Source organism: Taudactylus pleione, unplaced genomic scaffold (genome assembly GCF_031769625.1).
Source record: "Taudactylus pleione unplaced genomic scaffold, aTauple2 ptg000302l, whole genome shotgun sequence".
Lineage (NCBI taxonomy): Eukaryota > Metazoa > Chordata > Amphibia > Anura > Myobatrachidae > Taudactylus > Taudactylus pleione.
In genome coordinates, this window is record NW_028284703.1 from 9892893 (window position 1) to 9920467 (window position 27575).

At 47.1% G+C, this 27575-nt stretch overlaps 1 protein-coding gene across 1 annotated transcript in view; it reads left to right on the top strand.

Moving 5' to 3' along the window:
* LIAS (lipoic acid synthetase) overlaps positions 1–27575 on the top strand; it is a 29532-nt gene that overhangs the window by 1012 nt on the left and 945 nt on the right. Inside the window, exons 2-10 of the mRNA XM_088482987.1 lie at positions 7915–8081; positions 18913–19006; positions 20387–20467; positions 20588–20744; positions 21690–21747; positions 23151–23279; positions 26133–26278; positions 26529–26599; positions 26800–26911. Of these exons, the coding sequence (XP_088339113.1) occupies positions 7915–8081; positions 18913–19006; positions 20387–20467; positions 20588–20744; positions 21690–21747; positions 23151–23279; positions 26133–26278; positions 26529–26599; positions 26800–26911 (1015 nt within the window). The remainder of the gene's footprint in view (positions 1–7914; positions 8082–18912; positions 19007–20386; positions 20468–20587; positions 20745–21689; positions 21748–23150; positions 23280–26132; positions 26279–26528; positions 26600–26799; positions 26912–27575) is intronic.

The following is a 27575-nucleotide window of genomic DNA, read 5'->3' on the forward strand; positions in this document are numbered from 1 at the left end:
AAAGTGGACGACTGAACGATAACGATATCGTTATCGTTCAGTCGTCCACTTTATCGTCCATTTTTAAGCCCAAAAAGATGAACGATGACGACGACGCGCGTTCCCCCGGGTCGTTCGTCATCATCGTTCATCGGGCTGACATGCAGGCCAACCTGACGATCTCGTCAGGTTGCTGCATGTCAGGGAATGGGGGAGAGAGCCCGGCGCTGAATGATATCGTTAATGATATCGTTCAGTGGCTGTGCTCAATGTCATGAACGACATTGAGCACAGCCTGCCGGGGACAACACTACACAATATCGCTCAGGGAGCATATCGTGTAGTGTGTACCCACCATAAAGAGGCGTATCATAAAATTGACCTAAGCTGGGTACACATTTAACCATGTGTACCCAGCCGACCTGTCATGCGATGGGACCAGGCGGGGGTTCCGGCATCGGTAAGTGCATACACACTTGCCGTTGTTGGGAGCAACATTGCAACAGTGGGCAGCATGGCCGACTATGTCTCCCCCGACGGACCTGCATGCAGATCTGACGGGCGATGTCGCTGATGATGCGCAGGTTCGCAAATTGTCAGTGACATTGGACGGAATTCAATTGTTTTAGCACGCCTGATTTCTCGTCCAAAGTGACGGGAGATCGTGGTGCTCTTTTCAATTGATGCTAATTATCTCGCTGATCGCACCCATAGAGGTCGGGTTTAGCAGAATAAGACAGCTAAACCCGACCAAAGTGCGTGCTGGGCGCGATCATGAAAAGTGCCATTTGGGCGTCCAAATGGGTCACTTTTCATGCATTTCAGCTCACTACCCCCGGGGGATGCGACCTGAAATGCTGGCGCCGGCAGCTGATCACGCCTGGCAGGAGCAACAACTAAATAGCTCCGTCGGGCGTGAGGGTAGGTCATCTGCCTGCGAAAAGAATTGAATTGCGCCCATTGAATCTACATTCTAGATGTTGCGGATATGTCGTACGATCTGGTGACATATTGTCTAGTGTGTACCGACATTACATCCAAATGTAAATAAGCCCCAAAGCAGCTAATAAAATCTATTTGTTGATGAAGACACACTGATACTTTTCAGAAAATGCATGTAGCCATAGAGATCATTGTGCCTTATAACCAATGCAAGGAAATTATACTAATGATCTCATTTGAATGTATATATCTCTGTTTTCACTAAAACAGCTTCATAATAGTGGTAAGGTGCAATCAGGGAGATTGCTAGACTCTTCAGGAAGTCAGGGAGATTGATACTATGTCAGGGAGACTCCCTGACAATCAGGTAGAGTTGGCAAGTATGTTGTAAACTCCACTGGGGCAGGGACTGATGTGAGTGGCCAAATATTGTCTGCAAAACGCTACAAAATATAGGCCTGATTCAGCAAGGAACGCATTTACTAATACAGATGCAATCGTGCGCTTACTGCGTATGCATCGCAGTGCGCGAACTAGCATTGGTGATCCGAACTGCGTTTGCAGAGGCCACGCAGACCCAAAGCACAGTGATTGACAGGAAGTGTAGTTTGTGGGTGGTGACGGGGGTGTGGTCGGGCAAACGCAGGCGTGCCAGTGCGTTGCAACGCCATTGCAGGGGGCGTGTATAAATGATTCACTGCTATGGCCATATGCAACATGAGGCCTCACAGCGTGCGCTGAAGTTAGCAATTCCTGAGTGAGGTCTGTCCTGTCTTAACTGTGCGTATGAGTCCGATGTTACCGATTATTTTGCTATGTTGCCCAAGTATACGGGTGTGAGTAAAGGGAAGTGGGCGTCCTTATGTTAGGGTGTCATCGTAATGCGATTGTAAACATTTGCATTTTACTGCTGATTTTAGCAACTGTGTAGCGTGCGTATTAGCAGAATAGCGATTCTTGCTGAATCAGGCCCTATGTGCGCCCTATATGAATTACTAGTAATAAATAAGTAAATTAACAAAATGGTAGCCAACTTGCAGCTATCCTTCAGTTTAGTCGTATATTCTAGAGTGCCCCTTCTCCCAGACTGCGCCCTGCCCGCTGTTCACCCTAGAGTGAACACTATTACTAGGGTCATGGGTTCGATTCCCACAACGGCCCTACCTATGTGGAGTTTGTATATTCTCCCTGTGCTTGTGTGGGTGGCGTAACTAAAGGGGGTCAGCTGGGGCTCGTGCCCTGGGCGCCACCGGCCGCGGCCCCGGTCCGTTAAAGTCAGTGTAGTGCAGACCGCACTACACAGTTGCAAATACACAGCCTACCAGACTCTCATTGGCGGCTGCACCCACAGCCAGAGCCGGGCTGGAGTTCACTCATGAGCTCCATCTTCCGGCTCCCGCACTGGGCGAAGGGAGAGACGTCATGACGTCTCTCCCGTAGTGCCGAGCGGGAGGAAGGAGGAGCGGATGGCGGCGTGCGCAGGAGTGGTGATTCAGGTAAGTGTTTTGTGTGTGTATGTCTGTGTGTTATATACGTAAAGGGGCACTACTGGCTGGGGGCACTGTATCACTACTGGGGGCACTGCATAGGGGCGAACACTACTGGGGGCATTGCATAGGGGGACCACTACTGGAAGCACTGTATAAAGGGCACTATTGGTGCACTGCGTAGGGCGACCACTACTGGGGGCACTGCATAGGGGCGGCTACTACTTGGGGCACTGTAAAAGTGGCACTACTGGGGGCACTGTATAAGGGTGCACTACTGGGGGCACTGTATAAGGGGAACTACTGGGGCACTGCTACTTCAGACATTGCATAAGGGGCACTACTACAGTGGGCACTGCAAGAGGGGCACTACTACTGTGGGTATTAAGGTGCATATGGAAAGGAATGTTCCCAGAGTGATGAGAAACGGTGGTGTGTCATGTTGTCATGACCCCATTTCTTCTTCAGGGTCCATAGGGATCCACAGAGATACCATGGGGAATATTATGGTTGGAGGCCAGGCACCAAACAGTTAAAGCTTCAGCTCCCAGGATGCCTCAGGTCCTCCTCCATATATACCCCGCCCCTAGCCATAGGACTTGTTCGTTTGATGCTGTAGGATCAAGACACACCTTTGTAACAGGGGACTGCTCTGGCAGTCCTAAGCTTTTATTTTATGTTATGTTATGTTTTTGGGTTGGCAGTACTAAGCTTCTGAATTAAGAAGCATATACTGCGACTCTATCTACCTCTGCTGGGCCGTAACACCAGTATCTGGGCTGGTGATTTCGGTGGGTCGCGACTAAGCTTGCTAACAGCAATGCTGCGACCTGGACTGCAACCGGACGCACAGAGATGTCAGGTAAAGCTATTCCTCACTTACGGGAAATCGTACGCGGCAGTCCTTGCTTCTGGTGTCAGAGACACACCAGAAGCCGCTGCTGTTAGGGCCCGGGATTGTCCGCGTCCTCACTATACCACTGGGGCCTTATCGTCTGACGCCGGGGATCGGCAGCAGACGCTTCTGTTGCCACGGGACCAGTGTACCCAGCTGGTTAACGCAGCTTAGGGGAGGTAGGCGCTCCCCCGGCAGCTTCTCCACCCAACCCAGACACAGTCCCTACGAAGGGTTTCGCGCGTCTGGGTTGCTCTGCCCACCCTCCACGTGTATATGAGATGCTCACGGTCCACGCTCAGTGCGCCCTGTAGCTGTTGGTCTCAGGAGGGTTTGGGTCAGTCTCCCTGTATACCTCTCCCTTGGTTAAGGTATATAGTGCTCTATGTCCTACCATTCCTGTGTTTGTATAGCTGATTTAGAGTTGATTGTAATTATATTACATATGCATTGTATGTAACTATTTGCTAGCTGCTGTATTGACACTGTCTTTTATTTCTGTCTATCACTTCACATTCATTAAGATTTTGTGAAGGCTGTCACATAACATTGGAAGTTTTGCCTTTATTGAACATGTCAAAAGATAAAGGGAAACAGGAGGGGGAGCCCTGTGTGCTGGTTTCATGTAAATCATGTACGGCCTATGTGTCCTCTCAGGACGTATAGGATGGTTTGTGTGTTGTCGGTTATAAAGAGCCTTCTCACCAGTCCAGTTTACCTGTCCCTAGACAAGAACCATCTTGTGTATCCTCTTAGTCCCAGGTAATGAAGCAGTTTGTGGATTATATGGCTGCTCCCACACTGCCTCCTTGGATGGGGTGTTCACAGCATGCTATGTTTGCACCTCTTATGCATCCTTCCTGGAAGGATGTTTATGGCCATTCTAGTCAGAGTATGGCACCATCTAATGTTGATAGCAGACCGGTAGTTACTAAGGCGCCTAAGCACAAGTTATCTTTTTATCAGTCTTCTCAACATATAAATTCAGACTAGGGATGTGCAGGCTCGGATTAGTTTGGATTTTCCCGCCAAAAATCGGGTCTCCGAAAGAGACAAAACGTCATCTTTCATGAACAAACATCATCATTCCTGGACAAAAGACCATGCAAGATGATGTTTGTCCATGAAAGATGACGTTTTGCCTCTTTCTGAGACCCGATTTTTGGCGGGAAAATTTTAACTAATCCGAGCCTGCACATCCCTAATTCAGACGCATCATCAGATGATTCAAATGATGCACAAGGTTCCTCTCCAGGGTCTAACTCAGGGGAGGAGGACCATCCTTCCACAGTGGATGTTCCTTCTTTGGTGAAGGCGGTTAAATCAATCCTAGACATTCAGGATGATGAACCAGCTTATAGTAAGAAGGCTCCAGTGTTTAATCACCACTCGAAGGTGGTTCAAACGGAGTTTCCTGTATCTGAACAGCTCACTGAGCTTATGGATGAGGCACGGGGTAACCCTGACAAACGTTTTTATGTGAATAAGAGAATAACAGCGTATCCTTTCCCGTCTTCTGTGTGTACTTAGCGGAAGGTACCTCCTACTGTGGATGCTCGCGTAACACATTTAATCAGAAATGCTACATTGCCTATTCCGTCGGCATCCTCCCTGAAGGATTCCACAGATAAAAAGATTGAAGCATGTCTTAAAACGATCTTTTCATCATCTGCAGCTGTTACACGTCCAGCTATGGCTGGAGCCTGGGTAGCCAAAGCTGTTGAAGAATGGATGGGAGCATTGGAAAATTCTCTACCAAATGCTACTAGAGAACAGATGATGTATATCTCCCATATACGGGAAGCAGCTACTTATCTGGGAGGAGCTGCTGTAGATGCTGGAATTTTAGCTTCAATAGTGGCACGAAGGGGCCTTTGGTTAAGATCCTGGAAAGCTGATACAGGATCTAAGAAGGCACTGGAAGTCTTACCTTTCTATGGAAAAGTACTTTTTGGAGCAGAGTTGGATAAAATAATAGCTACTCTGGCGGCTTCAAAGTCAGCAGGTCTGCCATCTACGGCAACTATAAAGTCTAGGCAGGTTTCTTTTCGGTCCTTCCGTTCTCGGACGAGCAAGGGAACAGCCTTCCTCCAAGACGTCTAGTTTTCGCAAAATATCATGGCGACAAACTAAGAGGTCTGGCCTGGCAAGATGTCCAGCTTCTAAGCCTGATGACAAGCCCTCTGCCTGAGGAGCGGGCCTCCTCCTGGGGGATCCCAGGGCGGGAGGCCGACATCTTCAGTTTGCGGATTGTTGGCGTCAAACAACAACTGATACCTGGGTCCGAGAAGTGGTCTCTCAGGGGTATGTCCTCACTTTCACGAGGCATCCTCCCCAGAAGATTTTTTTGCACAGATCCTCCAGCAGATGCTGTAAAGGCTTTGGCCCTTCAGGAAGCCATTCACTCCCTGCTGCAGGCTGGGGTAATAGTCCCGGTTCCTGTGTCACAACAAGGAAGGTGTTATTATTCCAATCTATTTGTGGTTAAGAAACTGAATGGGGCTTATCGCCCTCTACTAAATCTAAAAACCCTTAACAGGTTTATCCATGTACCCAAGTTTCGTATGGAAACTCTTAGATCAATTATTTTGGCAATGGAGCCGGGGGATTACATGGTTTCCCTGGACATTCAGGATGCATATCTGCATGTTCCTATTATACCATCCCACCAGCAATTTTTACGGTTTCCTGTCCTTCAGCAATATCAACGTCATCTTTCGGCCATCTCGGCAATATTCATACCGGGAGTACTCAATTGAGAAGCAGATTTCCTAAGTCGCCAGGACAGGAGTGGTCTCTTCATCCGGTTTTGTTTCAGCTCCTGGTAAACAAATGGGGTCTACCAGAGATAGATCTCATGGCGTCATGTCGCAACCAATAGACAGTCCATATCCTCTTTCTCTATGGCAGGATCTGCTAACGCAGGGCCCCTGCCGGCATCCGGACTTACCACATCTGGCTTTGACGGTGTGGCTCTTGAATATTTCATCCTAAGAGCAAAAGGTTTTTAAAATTCTGTAATGCACACGATGCTTAGGGCAAGGAAGCCTGCTTCTGCCTGCATCTATTACAGGTTTGGCATTCTTTTGGTCAATGGTGTTCCCACAGAAAGTATGATTCTAAGGTGTTTAGGATCTCCAGGATACCGGCTTTCTCCAGGCAGGTTTAGACCGTGTTCTCTGCCTGGCTACTTTGAGAGTGCAGGTTTCTGCACTGTCAGTCTGGTTCCAGAGGAAGATTGTCTCGTTACCAGATGTTAGAATTTCCAAGGAGTTCTGTGAGTTCAGCCTCCTTTTGTTCCAACGGTAGCTCTGTGGGATTTGTCTTTCGTTCTTAAGGGGTTACAAGCTCCCCCATTTGAACCTCTAGACTCTGTAGATTTGAAGTGGTTGACAGCGAAGACACTTTTTTTTTTTCTCGCTATCTCTCTTGCTCGCAGAGTCTCTGATTTGGCAGCGCTTTCTTGTCTCTCTCCATGTTATTTTTTTTTCACCAGCATAAAGCTGTTGTTATTACAAGGGAGGGTCACCTTTCTAAGGTAGTGTCCCGTTTTCATGTAAATGAAGAAATTGTAGTTCCAGCTTTTCAGGCTCCAGATCTTTCTGTAGGTGAAGCCTCCCTGGATGTAGTTTGTGCTCTCTGTATCTATGTGGAGCGCACAAACTATGTTAGAAAATCAGATGCACTCTTTGTATTATATGGTTTTAACAAATGAGGATGGCCAACCAGTAAGCCGACTCTGGCGAGATGGCTACGGATGACTATCTCTCAGGTGTACACACAGACTGATCTCCCTGTCCCGAGCATGGCCACAGAACATTCTACTAGGTCTGTCGGGCCATCGTGGGCATTTAGTCGTGGTGCCACGGCTGAACAGTTGTGCAAGGCAGCCACGTGGTCTTCTGTCCATTCTTTTCTTAGGTTTTATGCCTTTGATACTTTAGCCTCTCAGGATGCTTCCTTTGGGTGACGAGTTCTCCTCCCTAGAGGAACTGCTTTAGGACATCCCCATGGTATCCCTGTGGTTCCTTATGGACCCTGATGAAGAAAATTAGAGTTATGGTAGACTTACCTAGATAACTCCTTTTCTTCGAGGTCCATAGACTTCTCAGGGCACCCACCCTGACGCACCTGGCTGTATGGGTAATATTTTCTTTCGGTCACAGATTCCCTCATTCTGTGTAAGAGTGTTTCTGGTGTACGATTGCTTTTACTTCTCCTCTTTCCTTCTCCTGCCTTGAGGCTTGTTAACTAAATTGAAGTCCTATGGCAAGAGGCAGGGACTATATAAAGGAGGACGCGAGGCATCCAGGGAGCTGAAGCTTAACTGTTTGGTGCCTGGTCTCCAACCATAATATTCCCCATGGTATCCCTGTGGACCTAGAAGAAAAGCAGTTATCTAGGTAAGTCTACGATAACTAACATTTTTTCAGTGGCATGTGGCCTTGCCCACTTTTTAGGGGTGCGTGCACATAGGGGGGGCTCAATATTTAATCTTGCCCTGGGCTCCAAATACCCTAGTTACGCCACTGGATCTAAATAAAGCATAATAAAATAAATACTGAATATAATGTGATTATTATAATGATCTACTTATTTGCTGTTCTTTAGTTGGCTGAGTACCACACATCGTACAGAGTGTCAGCCACTTTATCTGATGAAAAGAAGGACCTTATTCAAAATGGGCCAGACCTGGGTGATTTCATATCCGGAGACTTGACAGACAAACATGCATGGGCAGATTACAAAGGCACCCTGAAGAGGCAGAAGGGGGAGAGGTAAAAATGTGATTTATCTGTAGGAGTATTCCCAGCTACAGTGTATGATGTGTGGGTAACTACTTTCCTCCATCTTTATCAAAATGCAACGATGTTCTCATGGAGATCTGGTAACATTTGAAATCATATGTGTAAAGACTGACATAGGATAGAATAGTATGGTGCCATAAAAAAATGAGTGAAGAACATGTACTTCTGTTAATCTTTATATATGCGCTGTAAATGCGGTCTAAATATGTCTTCCCCCCCCCCCCCCCCCAAAGCTCTGACTCCCCCAGATACCTCCTACATGTCCAACATAATCCAATCCAGTCAATGCTGTCTTCCCACTGATGTTTTCAAACCCAATAGCTGTTCCCCGGACAGCTGTACCTCCAGAATAGAAAACAGGCAGGATCAGCGTAATAGAGGAATAGGAATCCCTGTGTACCCTGGTACAACCATGCTGCACTGCAGGTGGGGCAGATGTAAAATATGCAGAGATGTAGATTTGGGAGGGGGGTGTCCAAACTGACATCTAAATTGCAGTGTAAAAATAAAGCTGTGCAGTATTTGTGGGCTACATGCAAAAGCAGCCAGTGTTTATGCCACATGATAAAAAAAAATTATGTATTTGCACCCCTTACATTGCAGCATGGGTTGTCCAGGTGCACAGTTACTTGCTCTATCTTACTCTATTCCCATTTTTGAATCGGGCCCTTGTAGAGGTGTTAGCACTTGGGTAAGGTCCATCCCATATGTCAATTCAGGCAAAGTGTTCTGTGATACAATCCTAGAGTGCACTTTACCATTAAGTCAACAAGCAAAGTGACCCACTGACGCAGCTGCAAGAATGGATGTGAATTAACGGAATATGAAATAATAACATTATATAATGCATTAGTGTGTAGATCATGGATATAAAGACTGAGGCCCTCATTTAGAGGCGGCCGGAGGATGCAAGCGGCCGCTTGCATCCTGACCGCCCGCCTCTGTTTCGGTCGTTAGGCTGTGGGTCTACACCCACAGCTCTAACGACCGCTAGGGTGATGGTCGCGATGGTCATAGACCATCGCGACCATTGGGGCTTACGACGAGACCCTAGGGTAGGGTCTCACTTGTCGTAAGCTCCGGAGAGCTTCTGGCTCTGTCAGAGCCGGAAGCTCTCCACTGACATCACTAGTGATGTCAGTGGGGCCTCCCCCAAACGGCAGGCGTTCCCATGGGAACGCCTCCGTTTGGGCTGCCACCCCCCCGGCCCGCCTTCCAAACGGGGCGAGCTGTCAATCAACATCGACAGCTCGCCCCCTTTGGAAAGAGACCCGCTACGACCGGCGCTGTTGGTCGTAGCGGATCTCACGCATGCGCACGAAGGAGCCGGCTCCCTCGTGCGCATGCGCACTGGACAAACATCGTGTGGTCGTAGACCGTGCGGCCGCCTCTGAATGAAGCCCTGAGGGCCTGATACATTACGGATCACTATTGCGATCGCAGCAGCGATTACGCACGCAGACTCACTGCAAAAATATGCCAATGTTTGCAATTGCAATGCCATTGCAGCCTAACATAAGGACGTCCACTTTCTCTTACACACATCAGTAATACTGTCTGCGAAATCATCGGTAACATCGAGTACAATCAGAACTTCACGCACACATGCACAAGGTCTGACCTTACACAGGAATTGCTAACCTCATCGCACGCAATGAAAGCTCAAGCTGTGTAGGGCATCGCAGGGGCTAATTTATGCACGCCCCTGTAACTGCGTTTAAACGCACTGACATTCCTGCATTTCTCCGCTCACCACCCCCAAACGCTCACTTTCTGTCACTCACTCTGCGACGGGTCTGCGTAGTCACTGCGATCGCAGTCCGATCACAGTGGGGCTCTCGCTCACACGCACTGCCGTACACACGCATGCGCAGTACGCAACAATCGGCCGATTGCGTGCGTAATCGCAGCTGCGATCGGTAATGAATCAGGCCCTGAGACAATACATTACACTATCCTATTAACCATTTGTTGAGTACTGTCTATACAGTCACATTTGAGGTAAGTGTACCTTAGACTGAGCGTATTTAAAATGATTCTGCTTAGTAAGGTCATACATGGAAACCAGCTGTCAATGGCACTCTTGGATTCCAGGGATTGGACAGGGACCATTATGTATGTTTCCTGTCTTTCGGAACACAGGCCCTGATGGTTTGCTTACAACTCCGATGGTGGGTGCACTGCACATGCGCGGGACCAGTACAGAGTATGTGCAGAACGAGTCCTGTGACATTGCACGCAGTGCTGCGACCCGCAACATGATTGACATCCTGAGGCTGTTTGGTGGCGCTGCCTGCGTTTTCAGAAAACGGGGTTGTCTGCCCAGTTTCCTAGGAGTGTTGAGGCCAATGTCTAAATCTTCTGAGCGGATTTACTGGCCTCGCAAGCGGGGCAGGAGGTGGCCATTCTGAGTAAGCATTCTGAGTTAGCGTCAGCTTAGGCTTACTCAGATGGCCGATGCAGCAAACATCGCAACCGATGGTCATGATGTTAATCCGTTTCTACACTTTCGGGAGCAAACATTGAATCGGAGAACTTGGCTGGAGATGTCTTTTTCCTTCACACGCCTCCTGCAGGCATTAGCATATATGTTTGCACAAAGGCTGTTTCCAAAAGTGTACATCTCTGAATCAGTCCCGCAGTACTCAAAGTGAGCCCTATGTAAACTCAGTAGTGAAGAATGGACTTGCCTATTGATTACAGGAAATCCTATGATGTCACAATAGTACCAAACTACTATTTCCCTATAGACTGTAAGTTTGCGAGCAGGTCCCTCTTACCTTTCTGTCTGTCTGCTTTACCCAGTCTCGTTATATTACTGGTTTGTTCACAATTCTAAAACGAAACGGAATATGCTGGCACTATATAAATAAACTAGTTGGGATACCCAGCGTTGCACCGGTTGAAGAATAAACCTTAAAGTCCATCTGCAGCCTTCATTTTTTTACATTTTCCTCGCTTAGAACCCCATTCCATTTATCCTGAAAATTACCCCACTGTTTGTCAACATGGTTTTAGCACTGAAAAGGACCTTTCTACTCCGGGTCCATAGGGGGTCCACAGGGTTGACCTTGGGGTATAGCTGGATCTGGATCCACGGGCACCACGCAGTTAAAGCTTTCACTGCTCCCAGGATGCACTTGGGTCCGTCCTCCTCTATACCCCGCCCCCGAGCCACAGGCACCTCAGTTTTAGTTGGTGCCCGGCCGGAGTCGGGTCACCCTGTTGCAGTGGGGCTGTTTTTAGCAGCCCCTAAGCTTTATTTTTGAAGATAGAAGATTTTATTATTGAAATTTTTACTCTTCAGAGCGGCAGCATCAGACTGTGCAACTGAACGTCCACGCTGCCGCTCCAACAACCCCGCTGGCGCTGCGACGCCAGTACTGATCTGGGGATCGCAGCCGGACCCCGGAGTCAGTACTAGCATGGCTCCGGGACCTCCCACTGACTGCTGCCGGGCTCACAGGGATTAAGGTAAACCGCGAGCAGCGCTATCAGCGCTGCTCGAGTGGATTAATGCAGTCTCTAGCCGCCGGTCTGTGGGGACAGACCGGCGGCTCTAGTAGCGGCGGCGGGCTCCCCCTCTTCAGGCATACCCCGCGCGTCCGCCAGGGAATAATTGCTGGAGGGGAACCAGCGTCCCTGGGGTTACTCACTAGCCAGGGGAGGCAGCTTTCCCTGGTTTAGCGGCTCCTCCCCTCAGCTCAGCGCGCCTTCTCTCACGTGTGCTGGCGTCGCTGAGCTGTTCCTCATGCGGCCACTCCTCCTCAGAGCTCTCCGGCGGCCATCTTCTAGGCTGTAACGCAGACTCCCAGGCGGTGCGTGGACAGGTCCCCCTGTATACCTCTCCTCTTCAAAGGGACAGTGTATGCAGCGCTATAGCCCTCCCAGACACTGAATCTGGGAGGTTGATTGTAGCGGAATGTGCGGTGAGTCAAACCCTTACTGCATTGTATGTGACTATTGCTAGTGCTGCTATCTGTGACTTATTTTTAACTTACTGTCAGCTTGTACCTATCCCTTTCCTTTTGCATACGGCCCGACAGGTGTGGGGGGAAGGGCTTTTTTCTGTGGACTTCGCTTGTATAAATCAAGTATTTGCGAGGTCAGTCACATACAGTTGTGTGCTGCACAGTTCCATATTGTGGGCTGTTTGTGTTGCATGCTGTGAGTGGGGGGGTGTTTTTCACCGTAATTCCTCTGGTGATACGTATTCATTGAGTATTTACTGTATCATGTCTGATGAGGAGACTGAGCACTCCGGGGCTCCTGTGTTGTTTTCCTGCAGACGCTGTTCTGCTGGAGTTGATAGGGAGGATTTATCTCAGGATGGTCTGTGCGGGCGGTGCCATCTGGTACCTGGCCCCTCTATACCCCCTATATCGCAGGATCCTCCTTGGGCGATGTTTTCCCAGGTGCTGGCGTCTATTCCGGACCGTTTAGCGGTGCCGGCTGCAGTGCCTGTTAGGGCGTTGCCCCAGCCTAACATCTCCCATTCCCCGGGTATTCCGCATTTATTGCAGTCTCCCCCCGGGTCTCAGACTGTGGGTCCTTATGCGGGGTTGCCTGTGTATGTCCAGTCCCACTCTGTGACTCAGCAGTCGATGGTGCCTTTTCAGGGTTATCCTCAAGCAGCTCCTCCACCTTGGGTGGATGTACTCTCCAGCTCTGTGCAGAGTCTGGAGGCCTCATCCTCTGTTTTTCAGTCTATGTTGCAGACTGATTTGCCCCCTAAGGCGCCCAAGCGTCACGTTGTGAGTTCTCTAACAGCGCAGCTGTCAGACTCGGATGTGTCTTCGGATGATGGAGAAGTTCATGAGGACACTGACTCAGACGCCATGGCCCAGGAGATGGAGACTAAGTCCTCCATTAATGTGCCGGCATTGGTTAGGTCGGTGCCCGCTATCCTTCATATAGAGGATGATGCACCGGCCCCGAAGTCTAAGTACCCTAACTTTGAAAAGGCTAAGGTTACGTCGAGTGTCTTTCCCTTGTCTGACCAGTTGACGGATCATATGGCGGGGGCCTGGCAGTTGCCCAGTAAGAGATTCCAGCCACAAAAGAGGTTGGCATCTAATTATCCTTTTCCTGAAGCGCATTGCAGGAAGTGGGAAACTCCACCGGCGGTGGATTCCCATGTCACCCGCTTGATTAAGAGCGCTACACTCCCATTGCCGTCTATCTCCTCTTCAAAGGATCCCACAGACAGGAAGGTCGAGATCTGTTTGAAATCCATTTACTCCCTTTCGGGGGTGGTGGCGCGCCCGTCCATGGCCATCTCATGGGTGGCTAAGGCATTGAGAGCTGGGCTAACGCTTTGGAGGATACTTTTCCAGAGGATGCTCCGGATATCCAAAGAGCGTTAATTGGACAAATGAGGGATGCCGCTTCCTATGTCGGGGAAGCTTCGTTGGATGCCAGTCTGCTGACCTCTAGCGTTTCGGCTGCAGCTGTGTCTGCTCGTCGGTCCTTGTGGCTGAGGTCTTGGCGAGCAGATGCGGACTAAAAAGGGTCTGGAGGCATTGCCTTTTAATGGTGAGTTACTATTTGGTCCGGACTTGGACAAAATAGTGGCTACCTTGGCTAAATCCAAGTCGGCCTTCCTTCCTTTGGGTTCAGCGCCGGCTAAGGTGAGGAGCTCTGCCTTTCGGTCCTTTCGGGTTCAGGGTAAGGCCAAAGGTCAGTCCTTCCCGAGACATCCGGCAACCAAATCCGCACCCAAGCCCAAGAAGCAGGAATGGAGTGCTCGGCGCCCTTCTTCCAAGCAGGAGGATAAACCTGCTGCCTGATGGGACAGGCCTCCCTCTGGGGGACCTCAGAGTGGGAGGCCGACTTTTCCAATTCGCCCAGTGTTGGCACAATACCACCACGGATGCCTGGGTTCGAGAAGTAGTCTCTCAGGGGTACGCCCTGTCTTTTCGGCTCAGGCCGCCCCAACAGTTTTTTTGCACAAGTCCTTCTCTGGACAAGACCAATGCTTCTCAGATTCAGGTGGCTATAGAATCCTTGCTACAAGCAGGGGTCATTGTTCCCGTTCCGCAGTCTCAACGCGGGAAGGGGTACTATTCTACTCTGTTTCTGGTACAGAAGCCAAATGGTTCTCATCGCCCTATCCTGAATTTGAAGTCTCTGAACAAATTCCTCAGAGTTCCCAAATTCAGGATGGAAATGTTACATTCCATCATTCTAGCGATGGAGCCAGGAGATTACATGGTTTCCCTGGACATCCAGGACGCCTATCTCCATGTGCCCATAGCACCGACACATCAGCGATATCTGAGATTTGCTATCCTGCAAAGTCATTACCAGTTTCGGGCGTTGCCTTTCGGCCTTTCCACGGCTCCGAGGGTGTTCACCAAGGTGATGGCAGTTATGGCTGCCCACCTTCGGGACCAGGGTATACGGCTGCTACCGTGCCTGGACGATCTTCTGCTGCTGGCAAGTTCCCTGGAGGTACTTCTTCGGCATCTGCACCTGACCATTGCTTGTCTTCAAGCACACGGGTGGTTAATAAATTGGACGAAGTCATCTCTGATCCCATCACAACGGATGGTCCATCTGGGAGCCCTTCTGGATTCTTGTCAACAAAGGATTTTCTTGACTCCGGAAAAGGTGTCCTCCTAACAACTGAGGTTACACAGTTGTCTGAGCAGTCGCAGGGTGTCGGTTCATTCGGCAATGAGAGTCCTAGGGTCCATGGTGTCGGCATTCGACGTGGTGGAATTTGCCCAGTTCCATTCCAGGCCCCTGCAGGGGCAGATTCTATCGGAGTGGAACGGGTTACCTCACTGGATCCGATCCCAGATGCTGGTTTTGTCCCCGGAAGTGCGCCGGTCTCTGGCGTGGTGGCTTCGGCCAGCTCATCTCATCGAGGGTCGCCCCTTTTGGATCCCGGACTGGGTTCTGCTTACGACAGATGCCAGTCTCCGGGGTTGGGGGGCAGTGACCGGCTTGTTGTCTCTTCAGGGCCGTTGGTCGGCGGAGGAAGCAGTCCTTCCCATAAACGTTCTGGAGCTGCGGGCCATGTACAAAACTCTGCTGTCCTTAGGCACCGCTCTTTACGGAAGGGCGGTTCAGGTGCAATCTGACAACGCCACCACGGTGGCGTACATCAATCACCAGGGAGGAACTCGCAGTCGAGCGGCCATGTTGGAGGTGTCTCAGATCCTGGCTTGGGCGGAATGCCACCTTCCAGCAATTTCGGCAGTCTTCATCCCGGGAGTCCTCAATTGGGAGGCAGACTTCCTCAGCCGTCACGACGGGCATCCCGGGAAATGGTCGCTCCACCCAGAGGTGTTTCAACTTCTCGTGGACAGATGGGGACTGCCGGAGTTGGACCTGATGGCCTCCCATCACAACTACAAGTTGCCCGTTTACGGCTCAAGGACAAGGGACGCAGGCGCAAGTCTGGTGGACGCGCTGCCGGTGAAGTGGACATTTCACCTTGCGCACCTGTTTCCTCCGATCTCCCTGCTGCCTCGGATACTAAGAAAGATCAAGCAGGACGGAGGCACGTTTCTGCTGGTGGCTCCAGTGTGGCCCAGATGTCCTTGGTACTCCGATCTCAGGAGCTTGTCCATCGACGTGCCGCACCTTCTACCTCAGCGTCGGGACCTGCTGTCTCAGGGGCCCTGCCTTTACCCGGATCTGGGTCGACTGTCTTTGACGGCGTGGCTCTTGAGACAGCCGTCTTAAGGTCCCGGGGATTTTCAAGCTCTGTCATCAGTACCATGCTCAGGGCGCGTAAACCTGCCTCCGCTCGGATTTACCACAGGGTGTGGCACACTTACTTTCAGTGGTGTGAGTCCAGAAACTTTGATCCTCAGGTGTTCAGGGTTTCTAGGATTTTGGCATTTCTCCAGTCAGGTCTTGACCTGGGCTTACGTCTGGTTTCCCTGAAGGTTCATGTGTCAGCTCTGTCTGTGTGGTTCCAACGTAGGATCGCTACACTGCCTGATGTTCACACCTTTTTCCAGAGTGTTCTTAGAATCCAGCCTCCCTTTGTGCCTCCAGTGGCTCCGTGGGACTTGGCAGTGGTTCTTCGGGTCCTGCAGGGACCTCCTTTTGAGCCTCTTGAGTCGGTTGACCTCAAGTGGTTAAAGCTTAAGACTGTTTTTATCCTGGCTATTGCTTCAGCCAGAAGGGTGTCTGAGTTGGGGGCGCTTTCCTGTAGTCCCCCCTTCTTAATTTTTCACCAGGACAGAGCGGTGCTTCGCACTCGTCCTGAGTTTTTGCCTAAAGTGGTCTCTAAGTTCCACATCAATCAGGAACTTGTGGTGCCAGCTTTTCAATCCCCTGATCTTACAGCTGGTGAGGCTTCGTTGGACGTTGTCCGTGCTCTCAGAATTTATGTGGTCGGGATTGCTTCTGTTAGAAAGTCCGATTCTTTGGTTGTCCTCTTTGGTTTTCACAGGAGGGGTTGGCCTGCCAACAAACAAACTGTTGCCCGTTGGCTTTGTTCGGTTATTCGTGAGGCTTATGCACAGGAAGGTTTACCTGTTCCAGCCTCTGTTAAGGCTCATTCCACTCGGTCTGTGGGTCCTTCTTGGGCTGCTAGACGTGGTGCCTCCGCTGTTCAGCTGTGCAAGGCAGCCACTTGGTCTTCAATTTAGACGTTTTTGAGGTTTTATGCGTTTGACACCTTCGCCTCTAAGGATGCATCCTTTCTGCACAGGAGGGTCCCCGCCCTTAGTTGAACTGCTTTGGGACATCCCCAAGTTCAACCCTGTGGACCCCCTATGGACCATGAAGTAGAAAACAAGAGATATGGTAAGAACTTACCTTTGTTATCTCTGTTTCTACGAAGTCCATAGGGTCCACAGGGCGCCCGCCCTGACGCACCTGGCTTCAAATGGTCTGTGTGGCTGGTCACCGGTTTTTCCGTCTCCCATTTCTGTGAGTATGGTTTCTTGTGTGTTCCAGTCTTCCTTCTCTCTGTTTAGTCTCCTCCTCCGGCCTTGGCTACTTACCAACTGAGGTGCCTGTGGCTCGGGGGCGGGGTATAGAGAAGGATGGACCCAAGTGCATCCTGGGAGCAGTGAAAGCTTTAACTGCGTGATGCCCGTGGATCCAGATCCAGCTATACCCCAAAGTCAACTCTGTGGGCCCTATGGACTTCGTAGAAACAGAGATAACAAAGGTAAGTTCTTACCATATCTCTTGTTATCTATCCATTCAAATAGAGCAGAGTTACCCAAACGTGGTTCTCAGGCACCCTAACAGTCCAGGTTTTAAGGATATCCATGCTTGATCACAGATGACTTAATTAGTACTTCAGTCAATTGGACTTAACAACCTGTGCTCAATCATGGATATCTCTAAAACCTGGACTGTTGGGGTGCCTTGAGGCCCGGGTTTTTGGAACCTCTGATATAGAGTATTTAGACACTGTTACCTCAACACTGAGGTATGAACAGTGTTGTATAAACAATACCTTCACTTTTTCTTGTTACTATAGAACTAATTCTGTTCTATAAAACTGTTTGATCTGACACCAATCTGGGCTCATTTTCTGTCACAAATCTCTGCAACTGTGCAACATTATAGTTTGTTTCACATAACATGTCTTTACTAAGACTGGAAGTGTTACTTCTGTTAGGAGTTGGAAGCCCTAGCTGATGCAGACTCTTGCCTACCAACTGCTGAATTTTGTCCTCGAAGCAGATGAGAGCTTGATTGTAACCTTAGCTCAGGATTGGCTCGTTTTGCTTCATAATGAATGTCTTCACTCATATGTTCTCTAAAGTCACGTCATACGTGTGTTTTGCACAGAAATGTGACTTGGGGGTGCGGCATTCCCCGTGAGGCTACACCCTATAATTTCAGGCACAGGCTGCCTCGTGTGCAAAGGTCCCTCTTCCTAGGGTGAAGAAGATGGGAGGTATGCCAAAAGCGGGATAATGTCTGGTCCCTGAAAATAAACAAATTTCAGTCAAACGCCGCCTTGTAGCCGGTGACTTGAAGGGATGTGTTGCAGCCCGAAAACCATTGCTTAAGCCCATAAATAAAAAGAAAAGGCTATTGTGGGTAAAAAAAGGAACTGGGCCACTAGAATGTGGAAGAAGACTCTTTTTAAAGGCAATTGAGGTGTTTTGGTCCATGAGGCGCAAGTCCGTTGGTCATGCGACAGTTGAGCACATGCTTCCTACTTGCATTCAGCCTACAGTCAAACACGGAGGAGGTTCCATTATGGTCTGGGGATGTTTTGGAAGTGGTGCAGATTGTGACTTCCTATAAATCGAAGAAATCATGGACTCCAAACGCTACCACAACATCCTGGTGCGCCATGCCATCCCTTCCAGTACCCACCTTATTGGTCGTGGTTTCACACTACAGCATGATAACGACTCAAAACATACCTCCAGTCTTTGCAAAAAGTATGGTCAGTCAAAAAATGACAGCAGGTGCTGAGGAACATTGCAATCCAAATGAACTCCTTAAAATTTAAGGAAAGCAAAACTCCATTTATTTGTAAAAAGTGTGTGTGTGTGTGTGTGTGTGTGTGTATATATATATATATATATATATATATATATATATAATTTTCTTTTCTGCGTTTACTCACTTGAACCTGTTTAAATCACTTTAAACTAGAAAGCATAATGTCAATATGCTGCCTAATAACAGTACTCTGTCTTGAACTGAAATTTTTTTAAAGTTAATAGGATGCACAAAGCAGTTAAAAGTTACTTTTCAGCTAATAGTCTTACAAACGTCTAATGTAGTATGGTTGCAAACATATAAAATACTGATGCGGCTTGGTTGCCAGTAGGACACACAAGTGTTCTTTTTTTCTTCTCAGACTAAGACTTCCACCATGGGCAAGGTCTGAAATTCCGATGGGCAAAAATTACAATAAATTGAAAAACACATTACGAAATCTGAACCTTCACACAGTAAGTATGTGCACATATGTGGTCTCTATCTATGTGGTTCTTCATCTATTTATAGGTAAATGTGACCTCTCCCAAATACCTAATCACTCCTGATGTCTGTCAAAATGCTATTTGTTTCTCTGTCCATAAGGCTATAACAGTAAGAGATAGAAGTTACAGATTACTGCACGATTCCACGATGTACATATAATTATTTTTTTTATTCAGGAAGTACAGACATAAAGTGAAAAAATAAACAGCAATAAGATAGCAAGTACTGTATAAGTAGCCACTCAAAGAGTTACAGTAACGCTGCAGCAGTGCCGCCTTTGGACACTACAAGTAGGCACCCTGCCAAGCGTACAGCTTCAAGCTGCACTTCTGGGTGCTGGCTGCCCCCACCCCCTAAGCATGATGTCATGCACAGTGGGGGCGTGGCTTCCACAGGGCACTGTTAAGCCCTTTTACGGTCCTGAAGAGGATAATGACTGTGAAATACAATGCATGTAAAGGGACAATGCCTGTAACAGGACAAAGAAGATAATGAGGTCAATACAATTAGGTGCGAGTTGCTGTTTTCTCTTCGAATTCACACAGCAAATAAATTTTGCAATCCAATTAGCAACTCGCACTGAACCAGAGTGAATTCACATTTTTCCATTCGCACCTCTCTGAGGGCAGAATGTACTAACCTTGTGGTGTACATCCAGCCAGTCACCGCAACCTTACTAATCGCATATGTACTAATATATGCGATTAGTATCGCAAAGGACAGCTCTTGTGATAAGAGCTGCCCTTTGCGAAGCAGCCAATGCCAGGTGAGGGGGCCTCCGTGGGACTCCGCCCCCCCTGAGCCCCAGGAACTTCCTGCTGGTGACCTGTGCAGGTGCAGGACCCAGGAGGAGACTACGGTGAGAGAGGGCCAGTGCGGGGCGGCAAGGCGGTGGCGAAGCGTCGGGTGTGGGATGCGGTAAGAAGCCCATAGGCTTCTATAGGGTAACGTACCGATAATAGGGCGGCCGGGGCTTAGTACATACGAAAATGCAGTAAAAACCCCAAAAATGGGGGTTTTACTGCATTTTTCCTTTAGTACATCCCGGCCTGAGGGTGAGAGATGAATGATGAATTAGGTAATTGGAAGTTTCCAATTAGCTTAATTAGTCCATTATATTTATTTGGATGTTAATCTTTCTCTTTGCCCCCTGTGTATCCCTGCAAATAAAAACGTACATTTCCCTGGGATAAATGAAGTGATAAATGGTTTTGCGGTGTAAGCAATGCATGGCATAAATATGGAAATGTTTCTGGTCAAGAAGAGATAAAACACCTCTGGATATATGGGGATAATGTATAATGGTGACTTTGTAAGCACAGTAGTAAGTGATTGTCTGTGTTGATCAGGTATGTGAAGAAGCTCGGTGTCCCAACATCGGGGAGTGCTGGGGAGGTGGAGAATATGGCACGGCTACTGCAACCATCATGGTGTGTGATGACATTATATACTTCACCGTTCCTATTCTCTCTTCTCTGTCTGACTTTACCCCTCTATAGTGTCTTTAGATAATAACATTCTTCCGTGTTCTGTGACTTTTATATCCTCAGTTAATGGGAGATACGTGTACCAGGGGCTGCCGCTTCTGTTCTGTGAAAACAGCTAAGAAGCCTCCACCGCTGGACCCAGATGAGCCATACAACACTGCTAAAGCCATAGCGGAGTGGGGACTGGACTACGTGGTCCTGACATCTGTGGACAGAGATGGTCGGTATGCGCCTCGGCCAGAGCTAGACTTTTCTTTTAGGGGAAGGGAGAGAGGGTGATTTAACAATTAATATTAATTAATAATGCACTTTGTATTTCTCTCACTTCTTAGTCTGCGCTCCTCTGTACTCTTATAATACCAATATAATTAGAACAACATATATACGTGTACATCAATACTAGAACAACAACATACACGTGTACATCATTACCCTGTAGTAAAACGCACACTTCACATCATTTACTGCAAGGGATTCGAACTCCAGACCACATGCACCATAGTCAGACATTTAAATTGAGAGCTATCCGTAATTTTGTAGTGTGCGTTTGTACCATGGTAATAATAATATTCACTGACTTAATCCTCCCTGTATTTAAATGCACAACATTGCAAGCTGGGACACTGTTCAAGTGTATATAAAGAACAATAACAATTTATACTGATACAGACTGATGTTTATGGAATACTAATAATTTATGCTAATGCACCTCTGGATTCATTGTGAATTGGGACAATTTACGTCCAGCTATTTCTGTATAGTACCATTGCATGCTAATGCTAAGTATTTACCTGACCGACTAAAGAACTTGTCCCTACATATGGACTATTATTTAGCTAATGATTTGTTTTATTCAGGTTATTATATAAATGTTTGATAGGAGATTATCTGTTTTTAATTGAATCACCGCCTATGTGTAGATTGTATTTTATTGTGATATTCAATTGTTATCTGGATTCAGCAATTCATTGTTCACTTTGTCAGTGTGGGTTCCAGGAAGCCCTCCTAATGTAGTAGCAGCTTCCAGATAAATTGTTTTACTTTGTGGTCAGCGCCCAATTGTGTTTCTGCGTGTGATATCTGAATATATTGTACCCATCATTGTCTGCATCTGTACTGAGCCGTTTCAATCTTTAAAAATATTTTAATTTTGCTATTTTTACAGACCTCCCAGATGGGGGAGCTGAGCACCTTGCAAAAACAGTGTCTCATTTAAAGGAGAGGTGAAGTTTTTTTTTTGTCCTTCTCACTTAATGCCATATAATGTGCATGTTTTATATTTTGTAGGCATTATTGCTGACACTCTGACTAGAATACTGGGGTTGGACTAAACTTATGACTGCCACGCACAATGTTGGTGCCGATGGTGCATATGTGGGCCTAAAATAATCTACATGTCCAAAAATAGGTCCGATCAGCTATGGGCATGACCAAACATCTGTTCAGTAGATGCCAGCTATTTGCTTGTGTGCGAGCGATCTGCCATTGACATGAACAAGCCCTTTCAGACCTAATTGACTTGAGTACTATACATATAAATCAGCTGTATAGAATTGTATGTTATAGCCCAGTGGTGGCGAACCCTGGCACTCCAGCTGCTGTGGGACTACATATCCCAGCATGCCCTGCCACAGTTTTAGCACTCCCTAATAGGAAAACTCTGGCAGTGCATGCTGGGATATGTAGTCTCACAGCAGCTGGAGTGCCAGGGTTGGCCACCACTGTTATAAGGCTGTACACCATTACATAATTATTAGCTTGAAAAAAAATAGGAAACTTGGTGCAAAATAAAAATGTAGTATTGCCTTTGGCTCTCAGCTACTAAACTGCACTAAAAGTGGAGCTGGGATATTCAAGTTTTTTGTCTTGCAGTCTGTTTATTTTTCAGCAGCAGTAACAATCGTTATTAAGCTCTGCATATTGCAGTGATATATAATGTACTGTTGCAGAGGAGCACCAGCTACAACCTAGCTCTTTAGCAAGGCTTTTCTCCTGGTCAGGAGCAGCCTAGTGCTGCCTGCGAAGGGTTAAAGCATATTATACATATGTGCATAGTAATTTCACCTGAGGGAGACCCAGCGAAGCCTCTTTGACATTGCTGGTCCCCATTGGCGGGTGTAGATGACACTATGCTGAGATGGGGTTAGTTAGTGGCTACTCTTTGCAAAGCATGGTAAAGTGAGAAGCTGGGATCAGCCATTTCTCTGGCCGAAACACTGGAGGAGGAAGGGCTTAGCTCCGCTTCATTACATAATCTCCTTAGTCTGCATTCTCTGCACTTTCCTTCCAGAAAAAGAGGAGACACCTCCTTGAACCTACAATCATGTTTTTTTGAAATGATGGCGAGAAGGATTGTTGAGTTTATGCTGCCTGTCACTTTACACAGGAACCTGTCATGGGTACACATTGTAGAATCAGGGGCTAGAGGTTTAGGTCATAGGTTGGGTGAAATGATCTCCCACTGTCGTCATGGTCTCAATAACTATGTACACTCATGTATGTCCACATCAACGACAGTGCTCACCTTGTACTATCATTATGTAAATGTTATTACTTTGTACATCTATGTTATATGTGTTCTTATCTGTAGTGCAATAAGTTAGATTTCTTTTGTTTTTTGCTCCAGGAACTCAAAGATTATTATTGAGTGTCTGACACCAGACTTCCGAGGAGATGTGAAAGCTGTAGAAACCATTGTCCATTCTGGGCTGGATGTTTACGCCCACAACGTAGAGACCGTTCCAGCATTACAAAGGTACTCGCTGCGCTAGAGGAAAAATAAATCGGACATACTTTATTTGCATTGATTCATTCTTTCTTATGGTTGGTTGATTTAGGTCATCTTTGGCCTCTCCAGGCTAAAATAACTTGAGATGATTTGCATTGATGTTGTCTGAGTGTGTACTAAGCAACATACAGTACAGCCCACGTATGCTGAGGGAGATGATGTGTTTCCATTGTTAATGCAGAAAACAAAAGTGTGCCAGTTCACTTGTCTGTTCTCGTATTCAGAAACTCGTAATGCACAAAGAAACATAATAGCAAAACTATTTTATTGTGCTTACAGCTCACCAGTTTTTCCATACTACAGATGTGTGCACAGACTCCACATACATCTATCCTCCGTGCGGAACAAGTCGCGTTACACATAACGTGTGAGCGCTGTGTGACTCTGTAGCACCAAGCGTCTGTTTCTACAATTGTTTCCCTTCAAATGAGTCTGATCAATGCGAATAGGGAGCACAAGCAGCTTATGCTGATTACAATGATATGCGGCATGCCTATATTCTGTCTGCTACTGCGGCTGTATCTGCATGTGAAATGCTATCTTATGCTGTCAGCGGCTGTGACACTGTAACATAGCGTATTCACAATGCTGTGCAAATAAGATGCATTTGAAGGGAAAAAGTCGCACGAAATAACGCTCGGCACTACCGAGTTACGTCCCGGCTTAGCGCGACTAGAAGGGCTGTTTAACGCGCCAGGAGGCTAGATGTATGTGGACACATCTGTATATACATCTTTTGTCTATAAAAGTTCACTAAAATGCTTGGGCACTTTAGAATTACCGGCAATAACTGAAGCTCTATAACCTGCTGTGAGGGACGTCAGTTGTTTTTCAAGTGCCTGTTGGAGCTGGACGCTTGTTTTATTGCTGCTTATAGCAGCCTTTCTATTTTGTTTTGTAGAGGTCAGCAGGAAAACAGCCTAGGTAGCTAAGCGGTTAGCTCCCTTTACAGAAGCAGTCGGCATAATTGGTAAGCCAGAGTTACCTGTGGATGGAGCAGGTCTGTTGATTCCATCACTGTCACCTGTGCAAGAGTAACTGCCAAGTCAGGGATACATACAAGATCTCGTTTTGTCCCCACCCAGACTATTTCTCTGGCCTTTCTGGAGACAAAAACATTGTTTTGTCCTTAAGGAAGCCATCCAGTGCCACTACCTTTCCTGTCCTGGAAGTATAGAGTAGAATACGTTTTTGCTTCATTCTCTTCTAGCTTCAGAATCCAGGCAGATCCTTTTGACCCTTTCTGGATTTATAATTCTTGAACATTCTGACAGCAGGTGGACAGGCGCAAGATGGAGTCCTGGAGGTCAGCCATCAATAGTATGGAACAGGATGAGTTCATGGTGTTGACGGTACATTAGGTACACGTACATGCATGTTCCAAGCTTGGGAGGGATCACACGGATTTGCCGGTCAGTTCCATCTCTTTCCGTTTCCAGTTCTGCCTTTTGGCCTAGCTACAGGCATAGGATGTCCGTAGGACCAGGGAATCACACATGGCTGATAACCTCGTAGACCTTGAAGATGTCTACAAGAGTGACTGGCCAACATCTAAGCAGACCATTGGCAGGTGGATTACTTTGGTAATTCACCATTCTTACATTGGGAAAGGAACATGTGAGCACATTTCAGCAGATTGGTCATTGTCTGGCACGGGGCCGTAGCTGAACAACCGTGCACACTACCACCTGGTGTTCTGTACACACTTTCCAAAAATTCTGCAGATTCAACATTTTTGAATCCAAACATGGCTATTCTTGAAATTGCTGCACACAACTGCTTCTGAGAGTACCCACCCGTAGTTACAGCTTTGAGACATCCTCAGTGTTGCCCATGAATAAAAGCGAGAAAAGGGGGTATATTTACTAGAGGTCGAATTTTGGGTTTTTGTTCTATTCGTAGTCGATCTTCGTTCGTTTTTACAAATCCGAGATTTACTAAAGGCAAAACTGACCTATAAAATCAACTATAAAACCAAATCACAACCAAAACTGAATAACGACCAAACATCAATACTTTTACATAGATGACTACAGGATCTCCGGATTTACTAATGGTCGATTTTAAAAGCGAACAAGAATCCTACAAATAAAACGGCCATTCAGTCCCCCGAGTTGAGTAACCAGATGTCCTGTGACACCCCCGGGATTTGTTAATCATCCACTTGTACTTACCTACATGACTGATAATGATCATGAGGATAGATATCGGAACAGATTATTGAGCATCGCAGTTGTTTCCAGGCCCCATGTAACATTGGACTAACTGACCGGACTACTGCCAATATCACAGTGTGTGGCCAGCTTAAGCTGATATAAAAGATTCCTGTAAGGTCACACCATGCCTACCGTTATTATAACTCAGCAAAACAGAGCGAAAATTAATTCTATTTTTATTACTCTGGTCTCAAGCACTTACCAGTGATTTTTCCATCCACCCATGGTGTGCGACCAACACTTATTAAATTAATAATAAATAATATTATTGATAAACGCATTTACAATACTCTGTGGATTGCCGGCCCACCATTAATATTGTTTTTTGTCTTTTTGGTCTTCCAACGTGCGCTGTACACACCATTGGCGGCTGTATAACACCAGCAAGTATACACATGACGGTGTGCCTTTATTATCTGCTGTTTTTAATTTCTGAATACTGTAGACTGTTCATAGGAGATTACATGATGGGCTCTTGATTCTGTCCACCATGACAATATTATGGAGTGTGATCTTTTACTGATACAATGATTAATGCCTTGATGGTATAAACTACGTATATAATGTCTCTGTGTGTGCTATCGCTTGTATGTTATGTTTCTAGGCAGGTACGTGACCCACGTGCTAATTTTGAGCAGTCTGTGAGCGTTTTGAGACACGCTAAACACGTTCATCCTGACATCGTCACCAAAACCTCCATAATGCTGGGCTTGGGAGAGACGGATGAGCAGGTCTATGAGACAATGACTGGTGAGTGACTGGAGATGTGATGTCACATGCACTGGGGGAGGGGGGGTGGCAGGGGCCTATCCAGCGCACTACAGTACCAGAGTACGTGCACCCAACCACTAAGAAAAAGAAAGTGATATATGCATGTAGATTGTAATTCCCAGTCTCCTCTGGTTTAATGTCCCTACAATATGCATGAAATGTTTTTAATGTTGTCACAGGCACCTGTTCATCCACCACACTATAAACTTGTGTCTTGTACTTGTAACAGCTTTGCGAGAAGCAGACGTGGACTGTTTGACGCTCGGTCAGTACATGCAGCCGACAAAGCGTCACCTGAAGGTAACAACCTATGAACTCGGTGCCGTGATCTTTATTCCATGGGAGATTGTCTTTTGCATACAGCAGACTTCCTGGGCCAGAGATTACAGAGGAGAAGGAAAACCTGAAGATAATGAATTACTGTGCTGAAGTACCTAAACCTATTCCACATATTATTTCCATAATTGGCTGATGCAGTAAGATACTTATCTCTTTTGCAGGTTGAAGAATACGTCACCCCGGAGAAGTTTCAGCACTGGGAGAAAATAGGCAACCAGTTAGGTTTCCTGTATACGGCCAGTGGGCCTCTGGTTCGATCGTCTTATAAAGCAGGTATGGCGTATTACTTACAATACTAGCCAAATGTCGCTGGAGACTAATGTTATTTTATAAACCTGTAAATCCCACCTTATAACTTCAGCTTTGTTTTTCCTGTTTAGTATGAACTTTAATCTTTATTATTTTTGGTAAAAGGCGCACAGGCTTCACTTCCCTTTGCTTAGATACACTGTAACCATTAAGCGATGAATGTAATTGGAGTATTTTTGAAGCAAATGATGTAGCTTCAACAAGGTGATGTCGGGATACTGTAACGCAAGGGTAGGCAACGTGCGACACTCCAGCTGCTGTGACGTCCGCTACAAACAGGGCACTGTACTTTCATTAATGACTCTTATTGTTTTAGTCTTTGCCAGACAATTCACTTACAGTACCTCCTACTGAAACTGTCATTACAGATGTATTTGCATGATTTATACCACAGCTGGGGGTCGTCCTCTATGTAGAGGGGAAAAGATTGATGACATAAAGGAGAGTTGTGACATAATTAGATTTGTGACTATCTAGGCATCTGCGCAGGAACAGGCCGCCTAAAGCTGGCCACACACTAGACCAACTTACATCCAACCAGCCAACTTGTTGATTGGTTGGAATGAAAATCTGGTAAGGAATACAATCAGCAACTTGCTCCCAGACGCTGAAAAATGGACCAAAACTG